General features: G+C 39.4%; 4 protein-coding genes across 7 annotated transcripts; 1 reads left to right on the plus strand and 3 right to left on the minus strand.

The window, feature by feature from the left end:
• Positions 1–650: 650 nt before the first annotated feature.
• On the minus strand, positions 651–5937 carry LOC17875795 (protein BONZAI 1). 2 transcript variants are annotated; one of them, XM_023780114.1, is made up of 17 exons: positions 5851–5937; positions 4088–4301; positions 3955–4002; positions 3663–3811; positions 3530–3578; positions 3326–3382; positions 3035–3220; positions 2803–2937; positions 2615–2676; positions 2431–2524; positions 2234–2348; positions 2003–2079; positions 1778–1915; positions 1529–1693; positions 1321–1434; positions 1122–1218; positions 651–1015 (listed from the first exon to the last, which is right to left on the minus strand). In XM_023780114.1, the coding sequence occupies exons 2-17, from the start codon at positions 4238–4240 to the stop codon at positions 918–920; spliced, it is 1737 nt and encodes a 578-aa protein (XP_023635882.1). In that variant the 5' UTR covers positions 4241–4301; positions 5851–5937; the 3' UTR covers positions 651–917. The 2 variants fall into 2 exon arrangements, with proteins under 2 accessions (XP_023635882.1, XP_023635890.1); XM_023780122.1 differs by lacking the exon at positions 5851–5937 and having other exon boundaries at positions 4088–4432.
• On the minus strand, positions 5633–9153 carry LOC111829930. Its single transcript, XM_023780109.1, has 6 exons — positions 8982–9153; positions 8304–8736; positions 8104–8217; positions 7573–8003; positions 6039–7273; positions 5633–5945 (listed from the first exon to the last, which is right to left on the minus strand). The coding sequence occupies exons 2-5, from the start codon at positions 8724–8726 to the stop codon at positions 6094–6096; spliced, it is 2148 nt and encodes a 715-aa protein (XP_023635877.1). The 5' UTR covers positions 8727–8736; positions 8982–9153; the 3' UTR covers positions 5633–5945; positions 6039–6093.
• A 216-nt stretch (positions 9154–9369) lies between these two features.
• On the plus strand, positions 9370–10809 carry LOC17876713 (protein FLX-like 4). 3 transcript variants are annotated; one of them, XM_023779575.1, is made up of 3 exons: positions 9370–9538; positions 9863–10457; positions 10538–10809. In XM_023779575.1, exons 2-3 carry the CDS (start codon positions 9889–9891, stop codon positions 10683–10685), a joined length of 717 nt encoding a protein of 238 aa, XP_023635343.1. In that variant the 5' UTR covers positions 9370–9538; positions 9863–9888; the 3' UTR covers positions 10686–10809. The 3 variants fall into 3 exon arrangements, with proteins under 3 accessions (XP_023635343.1, XP_006281018.1, XP_023635348.1); XM_006280956.2 differs by having other exon boundaries at positions 9887–10457; XM_023779580.1 differs by having other exon boundaries at positions 9370–9527; positions 9887–10457.
• A 228-nt stretch (positions 10810–11037) lies between these two features.
• LOC17877163 (APO protein 3, mitochondrial) lies at positions 11038–12895 on the minus strand. The gene is made up of 2 exons (XM_006280510.2): positions 12418–12895; positions 11038–12108 (listed from the first exon to the last, which is right to left on the minus strand). Exons 1-2 carry the CDS (start codon positions 12798–12800, stop codon positions 11286–11288), a joined length of 1206 nt encoding a protein of 401 aa, XP_006280572.1. The 5' UTR covers positions 12801–12895; the 3' UTR covers positions 11038–11285.
• Positions 12896–12957: the final 62 nt, after the last annotated feature.

The following is a 12957-nucleotide window of genomic DNA, read 5'->3' on the forward strand; positions in this document are numbered from 1 at the left end:
TTATGAACATGAATATGTGTCAAGTGGGATATAGATAATGTAAGACTTGTAAAATGTAAGATACACTTTGACTAACAAGAACAAGATCATGTGTGTGTGTGTGTGTGTACATGCGCTGGTGTTAGGTTCAACTACCATTTCCCTAACTGGCGGTTTATTTATGTTTATGATCAATTTTTCTTAATTTAAAACATGCATTACTGTAAAATGTCTTTGGTCTCATCAGTTCCTTGCAACCCCCACTTTATATCATACTATTCACCATGTGACCACACACCTAACTATTCATTTATTTGACGGAATATTTTATGTTGATGATGAATACTCTTACCATTTATTTACCCTTTTGAAAATGATGATCATGTGATTTGTGTTATACTTTTATCATTTACAATATCCATTGTTGTTTTTTGCAAATTTTCTTACGTTTTCACGTTTAAGAAAAATGACTATTGCACTATATATGATACACGCTAAACATATAATTATACAGCTAAGAAATATAGTAATCGATCTACCGAACATAAATTTTGACATTACCGGACTTTTGGTGTTCAAAAACAAAAAAAAGATTGGTTAGCGTAGATGTTTATGTTGTTTTATTTATAATTAGTCTTTAGATATTAATACCATAGTTTGAATTTGAACCCTTGATATAACAACAGTCTTTACCAATGATATTTTGAACAAGTTTTATCTGTAACATGAGGGTTTATTTGACGTTCAAAGACTATACATTTTCTCTTCGTTCGAAACTCTTTATACATCCCACCGAATTCAGACGATTCAATAGAAGACGAGAAAAGACAGAGAAATAGAAAAAGCCAATGTAATGGAGTAAAACGACGACGGTTTTTGTCGCAGTGGTTGATGTAATGTGTATAATATGCACACACGTTCATTTACAATATCGTTATTCATGGAGGAATTGGCTTCATATTACGGATTCTCATATACGTCAGAAACTGCGAAGGCAATTCTGCAAGAAGCGCTTGTACTACTGAGATCTCTCCATCTGCAAAACAAGACAACACCATTCAAACCCACTAAACCTAAAAAAAATAGCTTTCTCATTCATGAGGGTTTCCTGCTGGGAAACTCCATAACCAAACTAAACTCACATTGGACGTCTCGTAGTGCAACAAACTGAACAATATCTCGTGAAGCCAGTCGCCCACTCGAGCTCTCCAATCTTTCTCCTTTATCTGCGTCTAGTATCTATAAACAATAGTACAGTTTACACAAGATCAATCATATACACTTGTAACAATCTCGCATGACTTTTTTATTCTTTTCTTTCTGAAGGCAACAATGTGTTACCTCCATTTCTTTAAAATCAGCTCCTCCAACTCCTACAATGAGGATCGATAGCGGCAAATCCGATGCACTTACTAATGCGTCTTTTGTTTCTTGAAGATCTGTTATAACACCATCCTGAAACAAGAGTTTGTTTGTGGTTTCTAAAACACATGCCTGATTTGTTATTTTATGTGATGTAGGCTTTTCTTTCCCTATATAATATACTCACTGTGATGATCAATAAGACGTAATATTTCCGTGAACCTTGAGCTAGAGAGGCGCTGGCGATCATTGCAGCAGAGTTGATCACTGGACCAAAAAGGGTAGGCCCCGCAAGCGAGACATTGAAGAGGGCACTGGTGTATGAAGTCATGATACCTTGAATCCCATCTACCTGAGAGAGAGGGAGAAAATAACACAATTAGCGTGTGAATCTAAACACATCAAAGTCTAATTTTGAAGTGAGTTTGTGTACCACCTCAGAGTATGAACTGCTTCCGTTGAGGTTAAAGCAATGAGAAACTGGACTGTCGATTGGTCGAGCTCCGAATCCCCAGGCAGGGAAACGTTTGTCAGAGTCATAAAACTGCAACACTTCTCCAACATCAACTATTGCCTGAGATAAAATAAGAGATCATGATTGTTTAGTCACAGTCACAGTCGCTGCTAATTATAAGAAAATGGAATAACACTGCGTCCTTACTCTCTGATAGGCATTTAATCGTCCTGAAGGATCAATATAGTGCAAAGAATCAGGGAGGCGGGGATTTCCGTTTGAAGCTGAAGGAGAATGGTTCAGTTTGGATTAGTGTACAGGAAGGCAACGGAGGTAACAAGATGATGTATTGCTGATAGTTTCCTTTTGCATATAGGTGACAACATTACATACACTATGATGAGTTTAAACGATATTCCGCGGTGGTGCAGTACATACCTGTGAAATCTATTGCTACCATGAAGTTTAATTCAAACCCAGATGCCAAGTATTCTAGGAACGTGTGTTGGACAGTCTCGGTAAACTTGTCCACAAAAAGCTGGCTCTTTAACACCTAAAACAACGATCAATGGTATTAGATAGCTTACATGAAAAGGCATGAACATGTTAGGAAATCATTTCGTATTGGTATATACTTTGTTTTGTCCAGGACCAGTAGGCAGAGATAAATTGATTCCTTGGCCAGCCAAATGAAGTTTCTCCAAGTCTGAAAGTGATTTCTGAACTTTTCTAGCCACCCAAAGTAAACGAGTAATTATGTCAGCTAACAGCTTAAGTCACTCCAAAATAAGATGGGCTGAGCTCTAAGATTATGGTTACCCTATCAGACTGTGTTTGCCATTGGAATTGAAGTCTGAGCATTCTATTATAAGTGGGCTGTCCTGCAGGATTATATAAAAAACTTGAGAGACATTTCTGTGAATTAACATGCATCTCAAACAGAGAAACAGACCTTCTATTCAATCATCCATTTCGTTGAAAGCTCAGATATAAGAGATCTCCCATACCTTACTTCCCACTTGTTGAACACTAAGAAAGACTGGTTTCCAAATAGGGTTAAGATCGTTCTTCCTGACTTCAGTTTTAGACACGGGGATTGGAGAACCATGCTCTACAATCTTTGATACCACCAAAAAGGGGTCCTGAAGTCGAGCAAAAACAAAAACGATATGTGGGTATATTTATGTCAGAGCAATATTTTTTTAGTAAAATGGTAAAGAGGATAGATTACAAACTTACACTTTTTGAGAAAAGATCCTTAGATTCCAGACTTGAACATCTAAATACTATCTCCGTACTAATCTTAGAAGCAAGGGACTCCTCAGCATGGATGATAAGCTTTCCGTGGTGAGGCTGAGTTTGTGGACCAAAGCCTTCTTTACGCTTGAGTTCTAATGTGCTAGTCCTAGTTGATTTAGTGATTATCTGCGAGGTTGAAAAGTAAATAAGACGAATATGTACTGTGCAAACAAGTGCAGATACATATATCTGTCTGTAAAATAAGAAGGGAAGCATTGAAGCAGTTGCTACCTCAGACAAGGCACATGTTGCTTCACCTAGAAACTGCTGTTCGTCAAGCTTAAGCATCTGAAAAGTGAACCTTCAGTAGTAAGTACACTAGGTATAACATGAAACTAGGTTGGCCATGAGATATACACACTAGATACAAAATTGACATTCGATAAAAGAAAACATAAGATAAAAGGAAAATGCAAACAAGAAAATAGAAATGACCTCCTCTCTTGAATTTTGAAACTTGGTGTCAACGTCAAACACACGAAACCTGTGTATAAACAAGCAAAAGAATAAGAAACCTGTGAGGTAAAAAGGTAAGAAGAAGAAGGTATATGAATCTGTTGCCTCTTACACCAAAGTTTGGACAGTCTCAAAATGATAAGCGAGTGTAAAATTCTTAATCCACTTGGGAGCTAAAGAGTTCAAAATAACTTCGGTGCGAAACACTTCTGAAAGTGTTGCATCCTTTTCTTTTTTATAAACAACCACCATTGGATCACTCTGCAGAAACAAAAAAAAAGAATCAGAAGTTTTTCTTGACATTAAGAAGCGGATATGAAAATATGACTACGTAGTTCTTCTATTTTGAGTCAGTTTCCATAGATAAAAGCCAAATTATAGAATTCAAAGTAAACAAAAATAACCTTGGAGAGGACGTCCCGATCTCGCAAATTAGAAGCAGAAAACGATAGCTGCACAAACAAAAATCCTCAGATACAGAGACAGTCGAAATTTCGCACTATTAAACGAAGGAGATGAAGATAAACTAATAAACACCTCGATTTGAGAGAAGAGTCCGTTGAAGCCTTTAGACTTGAGATAGTAATCGACGGCGTCGTTAGTAGCGGCGAGAGCGGCGGAGGAAGCACTTGTACCAACGCCGGCAATAGCACCAGGAGCGGAAGAGACATCGGAGCAGCAATTCCCCATGGATAATTCTCTCGATTTCACAGATAAGAAAGTGAAAAAAAGCCTGTGGAATCAGAAGAACCTGGAATCGAACAACAATCGTTTTCAGAGGATCTGTTTTGGCACCAGGACGACGACGATGAAGAAGAAGAAGAAAGGCAAAAAAAGAGAGCAGTAAATGGGACCCACTTGGCCAAGTCAATCTTTTTCCTTTTTTTTTTTTTAATTGACTCCCTCTCCGACAGACTCCCTCCTTTTATACTCGTTTTTTTTTTTAAATTATTTTTGTCATCATTTAATTTATTTGATTAAGACTGACTTTGAGACGAAATATCGCAGAAACGTTATGCTATTTTCTGAGAAAATTCACTTTCTAAGACGACGTGTTTGTCATTTTGGATTTATTATTATCTGTACGTGTCATTAATAATCTCTGATAATTCCAAATATTCTCGCTAATCTATTGCCCTGGGTATCCTTTTTTTTATATTTATAAAAACATATTTGTTAATACATGCTTTTATATAACCTTTTCAAAAATAATAATTGATATTTGCAATACACTTGTTCATTTTTTTTCTTTAAGCCAACTGGACCTGTGATACTTTCTGGTGTTATACATAATTGTGATCAAATATATTTTAATTCACATAAAAGTTGATAGAAATTTTCAAATTAAGGAGTACAAGTTGTTTGTTACTATTGTTGGTACAACTATTTGGAAAACACTTCAAAATTGCCCACTAGAATAAGAGGGTAAGAAAGTTACCCCCCACTGAGGGGACTTTCATGAGAAATATTATTTATACTAGTCCGGAAATTATGTGGAAATAATACTGATGATAATGTATTTGTTTACATGTGACTTTCCAAAAAGTGGATTAAGATTTACGTTTTATAGACGTTCAGTGAATGAAATAAGCAAACGCTAACTTCAGTTTTTTCTTTGTTAATAATATTTTTTTTGATGATCTGGTGTGACAAAACAACCACAAAGCTGTAAAATCAGACGGGACCATTGACAAAAGAAAGAACAAGGAGGGCACGAGGACCATAGCCTACGCAATTTCTGTAGCTAACAAAGGTAATGTATACTTAACAATAGAGAGGGAATGAGAGGTGTAATTTAATATCTTTTCGTTGGAGAAGAAAGATTATATGAAAAGCTCTTTTGAGAAGAAAAAAAAACAAAAACAAACTACATGTGAATTGCAGTGCAAGTGCTCAAACATACATAGTGGGAAGGAGACTTGGGACACCAAGAGAGAAAACTCAATACCAAAGCAAAGTCTTTCTTTTTCTACTAACATTAAGCATATTTATGGTCTCTAGGTGTTGTGTTTGAGAGATATATTTTGGCCATATCGTGTGCTTAAGGTGAACCTTTCACCTTTCAAGGTATTATTCTTAATATGTAGTAAATCCCAAGTATTAAACATGAACATAATAAAAGAAATGTTTTTAGTATTGATGACAGGATTATTAGTTTTACATCCCAATCAGAATTGCATTTCAGATTGCACTCCTGAAATGAGACTTAAAAGAAGTTTTGATGGTTTGAGGAGTTTCCTCTTGTGCAGCTTAGGAATGAATATGATCAAAACCATAAGATAGAACTTTAAAAAACTTACAGTAAAAGAGCTGGGGACTCTAGCTATTATGTTGTTGATCTTCTTTTCCAGTAAGCGCACCAGTTTGAGTCCATGCCTCCCCACCATCCCATATCCTGCAATATCAATGCAAAGAGGTTTCAGCAAACTATTTATCACCTGAACAGATAACAATGCTCCTCAACTGAGTTTGAACATTCTTTACGTACACGAGAGTTAACAGAGTCCTCTCTCTGGCAAACCAGACTGGCAACACTTCACACTTTAAGATGCTTGATAATAGGTTGTGGTTGCATCCGCTGTTTGAGGGTAATAAGACTGATTCCAATCTCCTGTTGCATATCCCTGGTTCGCAGCATTCCAATCAGCTGTCCCGGGGGCCCCTGGTACAGAACCTTGCGTTACACCTTGTTGACTGTATACAACAGTTTGAGCATGGTACTGCGGCATGTAACCAACAGCTTGAGCATGTGGTTGTGTTGTGTATTCAGCAGCTTGAGCATGTGGTTGCAGAGCATACCCATTTGCAGCAGCATAGGGTTGCTGAGCGTATCCGGTTGCTGCAGCATGGGGTTGCTGATAATACCCAGTCGGTGCAGCATGAGGTTGCTGAGTGTACCCGGCTGTGGCATCATGGGGTTGCTGAGAGTACGCGGTTTCTGCAGCATCATGGGGTTGCTGAGAGTACCCTGTGGCTGCAGCTTGGGGTTGCTGAGAGTACCCGGTTGCTGCAGCATGGTTCTGCTGAGAGTATCCGGTTGCTGCAGCATGGGGTTGCTGAACGTATCCAGTTGCTGTAGCATGGGGTTGCTGAACGTACCCATTTACTACAGAATGAGGTTGCTGAACGTACCCAATATCATGGGAATTTTGAATATTCCCAGTTCCACCAGCATAGAGTTGAGTAGTATGCCCCATAGCTGCATAATATTGCTGCTGTGGATAACTAACTGTCCCAGCATACGACTGTGTACTTTCTTCCACATTCCCAGGCTGTATATGCGTGGTATAATTACCCATTACACTTTGAGGTTGGTGTGTGTAACCAGTTGTTCCAGCAGCTGGTTGTGAAGCTTCACCATGTGCAGGTGTAGGATAGCCAGCTGTCTGAGTATGAGATTGAGCAACACTAACTGCCTGCATATCTGGTTGCATGGATACCGTAGTATTTGAAACTGTAGATGCTTCTTGGTGATAGTAAGTCCTAGCAGGAATCTCCTGCTGCTGACTAGCTTCCCCTTCCTTTTGTGATGCCGAAGTATGGAACTCACTTCTATGCAGCACACTCCCATTCGCTGCAGGTGCAGACGATTGCTCATTCCCAGATAATGACGAAGGGTAATATTTCTTATCAGAATAAGGTGAAGCAAACTGGTCCTTCTCTGATGGTGTTGCCGGATAATATTCATTTTCTGAGGCCAAGCGATCTGGGGCAGTTCCATATCTGTCGTAGCAAAAAAACCAAGACCTATGATTACACATTCACACATAGGTAACTGCAAAGCCAGAAAAACAGGAACAGTGTAAACATCTGTGGAGTGAAGGTCCTCGAGGAGTCTAGTCCAGTTCTCGGGTGTAGCTATGCTTTTAAGCATCTGATCGCTACAACTATAAGACCTTAAGTGAGCTATGATCGACATATTTGGCATAAGATAAAAATTCAAGTTGGGACTGAATTAGGATGATAAATCAAATAAGTTATTGGCTTAAGGAATGCCAAAAAACCCCTACAGCCATAGTTACCTCCGAATATTAGATAAAATGGTTAGGTATTTGAGTTGAGGGTCTTGTATAGATGACCGAGAAGGATCTGACTGATGAGGGTCTCCGAGCAACCGTTGCTGCCGAGCTTCCGTAGGATAATAAGGCTGATCCAAATTTGACAGATTTTCTTTAGGTGGGGTAGTGTAGTCGTCTTGTCTAGAGTAACTATGTTGGAGCAGAGATGTGCCGGAAACAGACAGATGGGCCATAAGAGAGGCAGGCCGTGGTTCTGCATGACGAGCATACAGAGGATCTAGAACCGATGAAGCATTTCTACGTTGTGTAGAAGCTATGAACCTTTCCTCAAAAGATAGAGTCCTGGGTGCAGAAGCTCTGGAAGCCAATCTATGAGGCAACACATCGAGTTCTGGGGCAGTAAATGGACGAAACAATGATAACAAAGACATAACCTGCAATCAATGAACATTTTTGTTTAGCATGTCATTATTGAAAGCCAAGCCGAGAACTTTAAAAAGCTGTGTAGAAAAATAGCAAGAAAAAGTGTATTACTTGGTGAGGAGCAAGTTCTTGCTTAAATTTGGATCCGTTGTAATTTTCATAGATAGCAGACTTGAAAGTGTTCTCTGGCAAGGGGTAACAGTTCATGACGATTCTAAATCCAACCTGCCAAAAATCAAGTTTAGGCACATTCAGTTGAAAATTTATGGAGTGCTGGTTAAACAAAATCATATGTTGTCTCACAGTCTTACCTGAGCAGGATATTTCTTGTCAAAAGCTTCAGGCTCTATGTCCAACCTGCCACCAATAGTAGCTTCATAGAGACCATAGAGAAGTCTCTTCTCAAAGTCATAGAGGAAAAGCTTCATCCCTGGTTTGATACTCTCAACAACGTCTTTTCTTGCTCTCGGAATCCCGAAAACACGGTAACGGTAGCAATCGTTTTTCGTCCTCCCATTACACATAAAGATATAGCCATGTAGCTGTTCATGATGATCCTGAGGTCTCCTTTGTATCCCTTTCTCTAATCCAGTGGCTGCGTTTCCATAAGCAGCCAAAAGATTCCTGTTATACACAGTAGAAGCAGCGTTTTGGGAGGCAGCAACATCTGCATTCTTAGTATTAGTTTGTTCACCATCAGAGAACTCCATCTCCGTCTCCATCCCTTCTGCCATTTTTTCCCCCCTGTATTCCACAAGTCACAAGTAAGCAACTAAGGATGAAGATGTCACTGAAACTGAAAAATATATCTCGAGAGAGGTACACACAGTTCAAAGAAGCAAATGTGGAAACGATAAATAGAAATAAATACGAAAATAGCGCATACGATTTGGGTTTTGAGAATCAAAAGGAAAAAAAAAAGGTACGAATTTCAGAAAAAAAAATGAAAGAGAGATATGAAAATGAGGCAAGAATCAAAAGTGACTTACCGGATTTTGAAACCCTAGAAAAGAAATTGAAAATCAGGAAGATTGAATAAGAGAGGAATTTGCAGATCAGCTCATTATCAGGTGTTGATTTGATCTAAGATAGAGTTTTAACGTGCGAATCTGAATAGAAAGAAGAAGTTGGATTCTGTCTATATATATATGTAAGTTTCTGTTCATGAAGGTCGCGGAGAAGATGACTTTCAGAGGATGAAGCCTCAAGTGTCAGACGTTGGAGGCAGAATATTTAAATGGGCCAAAAACCATCTAATGGGCCTTCATGAATTCATAATTAAGACCCAAGTCTATTGTCGGAACACACTAATTTACCGTCGTTTTAAAACTAAAAAAAAATTAACAATTACAGTGATTTGGAACTTTCTGACAAGCCGAGACCAGAGTTGTGGTACTGTTGTGAAATCGATCGCTGTCTTTGATTTGATTAGAGATCGCAGTCTTTTTAGAGCATAAAGCCTTAATTTTGCAACACTTATCTCTTCCGGTGTTCGAATTTTCAGCTAATTTATATCGAAGAGATCATCTCTCGTTGTGAGTTTCAGGTTCGTCCCATTGTGATATGGATGATATAAGGGTTTCTTAGGATTTGAGTTAAATTGGTTTCATCTCCTTAGTTATGATTCGGCTCTGTTTGTTAGTTCGTAATTCCGGCTTCTGGGTTTCTTCTTGCTTGTATCAAGATACGAACCTAGAGAATTGCTTTTTGTCTTCCATTACTGAATCTCATTGATTGCATAGATATATTGTCGGAATGAAATTGAAGATCATCTCCAAATCGATTATCAAGCCTTCCCATTGATGGACTAAGTCTTGTTTAGAATTTTCTTTCTATTCGCTTCTTAAATTTAAGTTTTTGTGTTAAAAAGGAACATTTTATGTTTCCTTTGTAGGAATGTCTTCAAGGGAGAGGCTAGGTTCAAAGCATCATAGCCGAGTTAGCCAGGGGATGTCAACTAGTGGGTCATCATCATCCAGGCACCACGAGATCATCTCTTCGGCTTTGGATCCCCGTCATCTTCGAGACCAACGGGTTTCCCTTCCCGATATCCTAGAAAACAAGATTGCAGCTCAAGCTGTTGAGATGGACCGGCTCTCTAGTGACAACCGTAAACTAGCTTCAAGCTACGTAGCTCTCAAGGAAGACTTAACTGTGGCTAACCGTGAAGTCCAAGGGCTAAGAGCTCACATCAGAAAGACTGAAACAGACAGCGAGATTCAGATCCGAGCGACTCTTGAGAAAATAGCTAAATTGGAGGGTATGGTGCAGAACAGAGAGAATATAAGGAGGGAGGTGCAATTAGCTCACATTGAGGCTCATCGATTGGCCAGAGAACGCGAAGAGCTTGCTTCGCAGGCCAAGTTGTTGTTAAAGGAGTTGAAGAAGGTTTGTCTTGAGGCAGAGAGTTTAGAGGCTTCGAGCCAAGAGCTTGAGCGGTTGAAAGAGGAGCACAAAAGATTACGGTAAAAAGAGGAGTCTTTTACATGTCAAGTAACTGTTAAATATTCATCAGTTGTTTTAACCATTTGGTTTAATGTGACAGGAAAGATTTTGAGGAAGAGAAGAGTGGGAACGTAGAGAAACTTGAGCAATTGAAAGAGATGGAGAGGAAAATAATCGGAGCGGTTAAAAAGATTGAGAAACTGCGAAGTGAAATCGCAACCGCAAGGAGCAGAGCCGTCGAGAATTGAATGTGTGTTTAGATTTCAGAGAGGCCGAGGCTGGGGCTCCTCTATTTAGGGAGGATTACAAGAACCACAATTGTGTTCTCATTTTTCCTAATATATATATATGAGCTTTCCTTTTTCAAATCAACCTGTTACTTCTGAAAAAAATGAGTTAGAGAAGTGCTCTTCAGCATCTGCTGAGGATTAAAACGAATGTAGAAGTAAGAAAGAGAGAAAATTGTACCACAGAAACGAAGAGCGTACTCATTAGCATTTGTAAACGTCAGTTCATTAGCTAAAGACGGTTTAGTTTAACAAACTGGAAAGAATTTGGTCACTAAAAAAATAAATAAAAAAATTTGGTTACTTTATGCAATTGCAAAACTGCTAAATGATATGCTTATTAGCCTATGACTCAAATTGAAATTAGTAGAAAAGCCATGAGGTTTACTCTTGACAGTGAACACATTTGTTCCTTGATACAGGTGGATTCTTACTAAACTTTCGAATCTGGATACATATTACGAGGACTTTGAGAAATTCATCGACTGGTTGATGTTTTTTCCTTGTCGGTTTTTCTCGTTCTTTCTTGGTTTTTCTCTACAAATTAACAGAGTGGGGAGGTCAAGCGACTAGATCGACCTCATCACGTTGAGGGTAAACCACATCAAGCCTCATCATACTCTTGTACTGATCAGGTACCGCTGCACCACCTTGTACACACATCTCCACAACCGCAGGAGCCTTGCCGTAAAACCTCGTCAAGCTATTATCAAGAACAGAACCATCAGTAGGATCCCGAACATGCCACACATAGTTTGGACCAACCACATCATCAATAGTCGCTTCTTGCCATGCATGCATTCCGTCTCGCATCTGATGCTTTGTAGCTTTACACATCCTCACTTTGTGTCCCTTTGGACCCACCTGAATCTCTGGACAATACCCACAAGTCCACACTTTGTATCTCTCCATCAGTTTCCTGACCCCTGAAACCATTTCAAACCATGAATCCATCGTCATGATGCTTATTTCCTTCAAGCTCTTCTTCTCTTCCTTGCAACTATCGTCTTCTTGTAAAAGTGTAGTAGTAGAAGTAGCTGCAGTTTCTGAAGTTCCATCACTGACTTCCTCAAAATCTACAATCCTTCCTTCGATGCTGTAGACAGGTTTCGATCTTCGCTTTGATGGGAATTTCTCGAGGTCTACACCGGCCTGCATGCATAGCTCGAGAACCGCAGAGATTTTAGGGACGGTAAACCTCTCGTCGTGTAAAACTCTCGGTTTGACAGCACGGTCATAGAGATGAAAACATTTTGGGAACAACACAACATCGCTCACTCTTCCTCTTTTCCAGACATGAGTTGCACTTCTTGAACCGCTTCCGGGGCCTGTGCAAGTCCTGATTTCATGCCCTTCCTTGCCAATGTGAACCTCAGAGCAGCATCTGAACAAGGAACACAAGTTCGAACATCAAAACTAGATAAAACCGACTAAAGTCTCCATTTTCAGCTCAACTCACACTGGATCTTCTGTTTTAATCAAGTAAACCACATTAAGCACCCATGATTTCACTCACTGGTACTAACTCCAGATACTTAGAGGATCAAACTGAAAAGAGCTCAACAACTCAATCAATTTAGACCCCAAATGACTCCAGTCCAATTTAAGCTTTATAAAACTGAAATTTATACTTATTAGTAAAGATTCATTCATCATCAAATCAAAACAGAGAAGGGAGACAAAGTAAAGTAACCTGCAGCGATGAACAGGAACATGATGAATAATTTTTGAGAGGCCGGAGAGTAAAGAGTTGCGGCATCGGTGAACACAGTGAGCCACGTGGACAAGTTCCGGTACAAGTAACCCATTATCCGGCGGATCTTCCAGAACTCGACATGGTTGTAATTTTCTCAGTTGTTTCTCCTCTTTCGCACGACGAATCAACTCTTTCATCGGAGTCGGATACGGCTTCCTCTCCGATTTATCCTTCCGAGGCTTGGGTACGTCGGCGTAGAGAGGATCGTCATCATCAACAACAAGTGGAACGTCGAGATTGGTAAGAGATTTAATGTAAGTTGAAAAATGAGAATTTCTGACTACGAAGACGGACATTTGCACTAGCTTTCTTCTCTGCATTTTTCTCCCTCTACCACGGGTAGATGCACACGAGGTGTTTGATAGAATTCCTCAATGATAAAAACTGGGTTCTCACTTCTCAGTTTGTTGTTTTTTTCCCCAAGCCTTGTCACGTGGCTCTCACGTGATACGGGTGTACCTTGCTGTTTTGGTTGAT

This window comes from Capsella rubella, unplaced genomic scaffold, assembly GCF_000375325.1.
Source record: "Capsella rubella cultivar Monte Gargano unplaced genomic scaffold, Caprub1_0 scaffold_8, whole genome shotgun sequence".
In the NCBI taxonomy this organism is placed as follows: domain Eukaryota; kingdom Viridiplantae; phylum Streptophyta; class Magnoliopsida; order Brassicales; family Brassicaceae; genus Capsella; species Capsella rubella.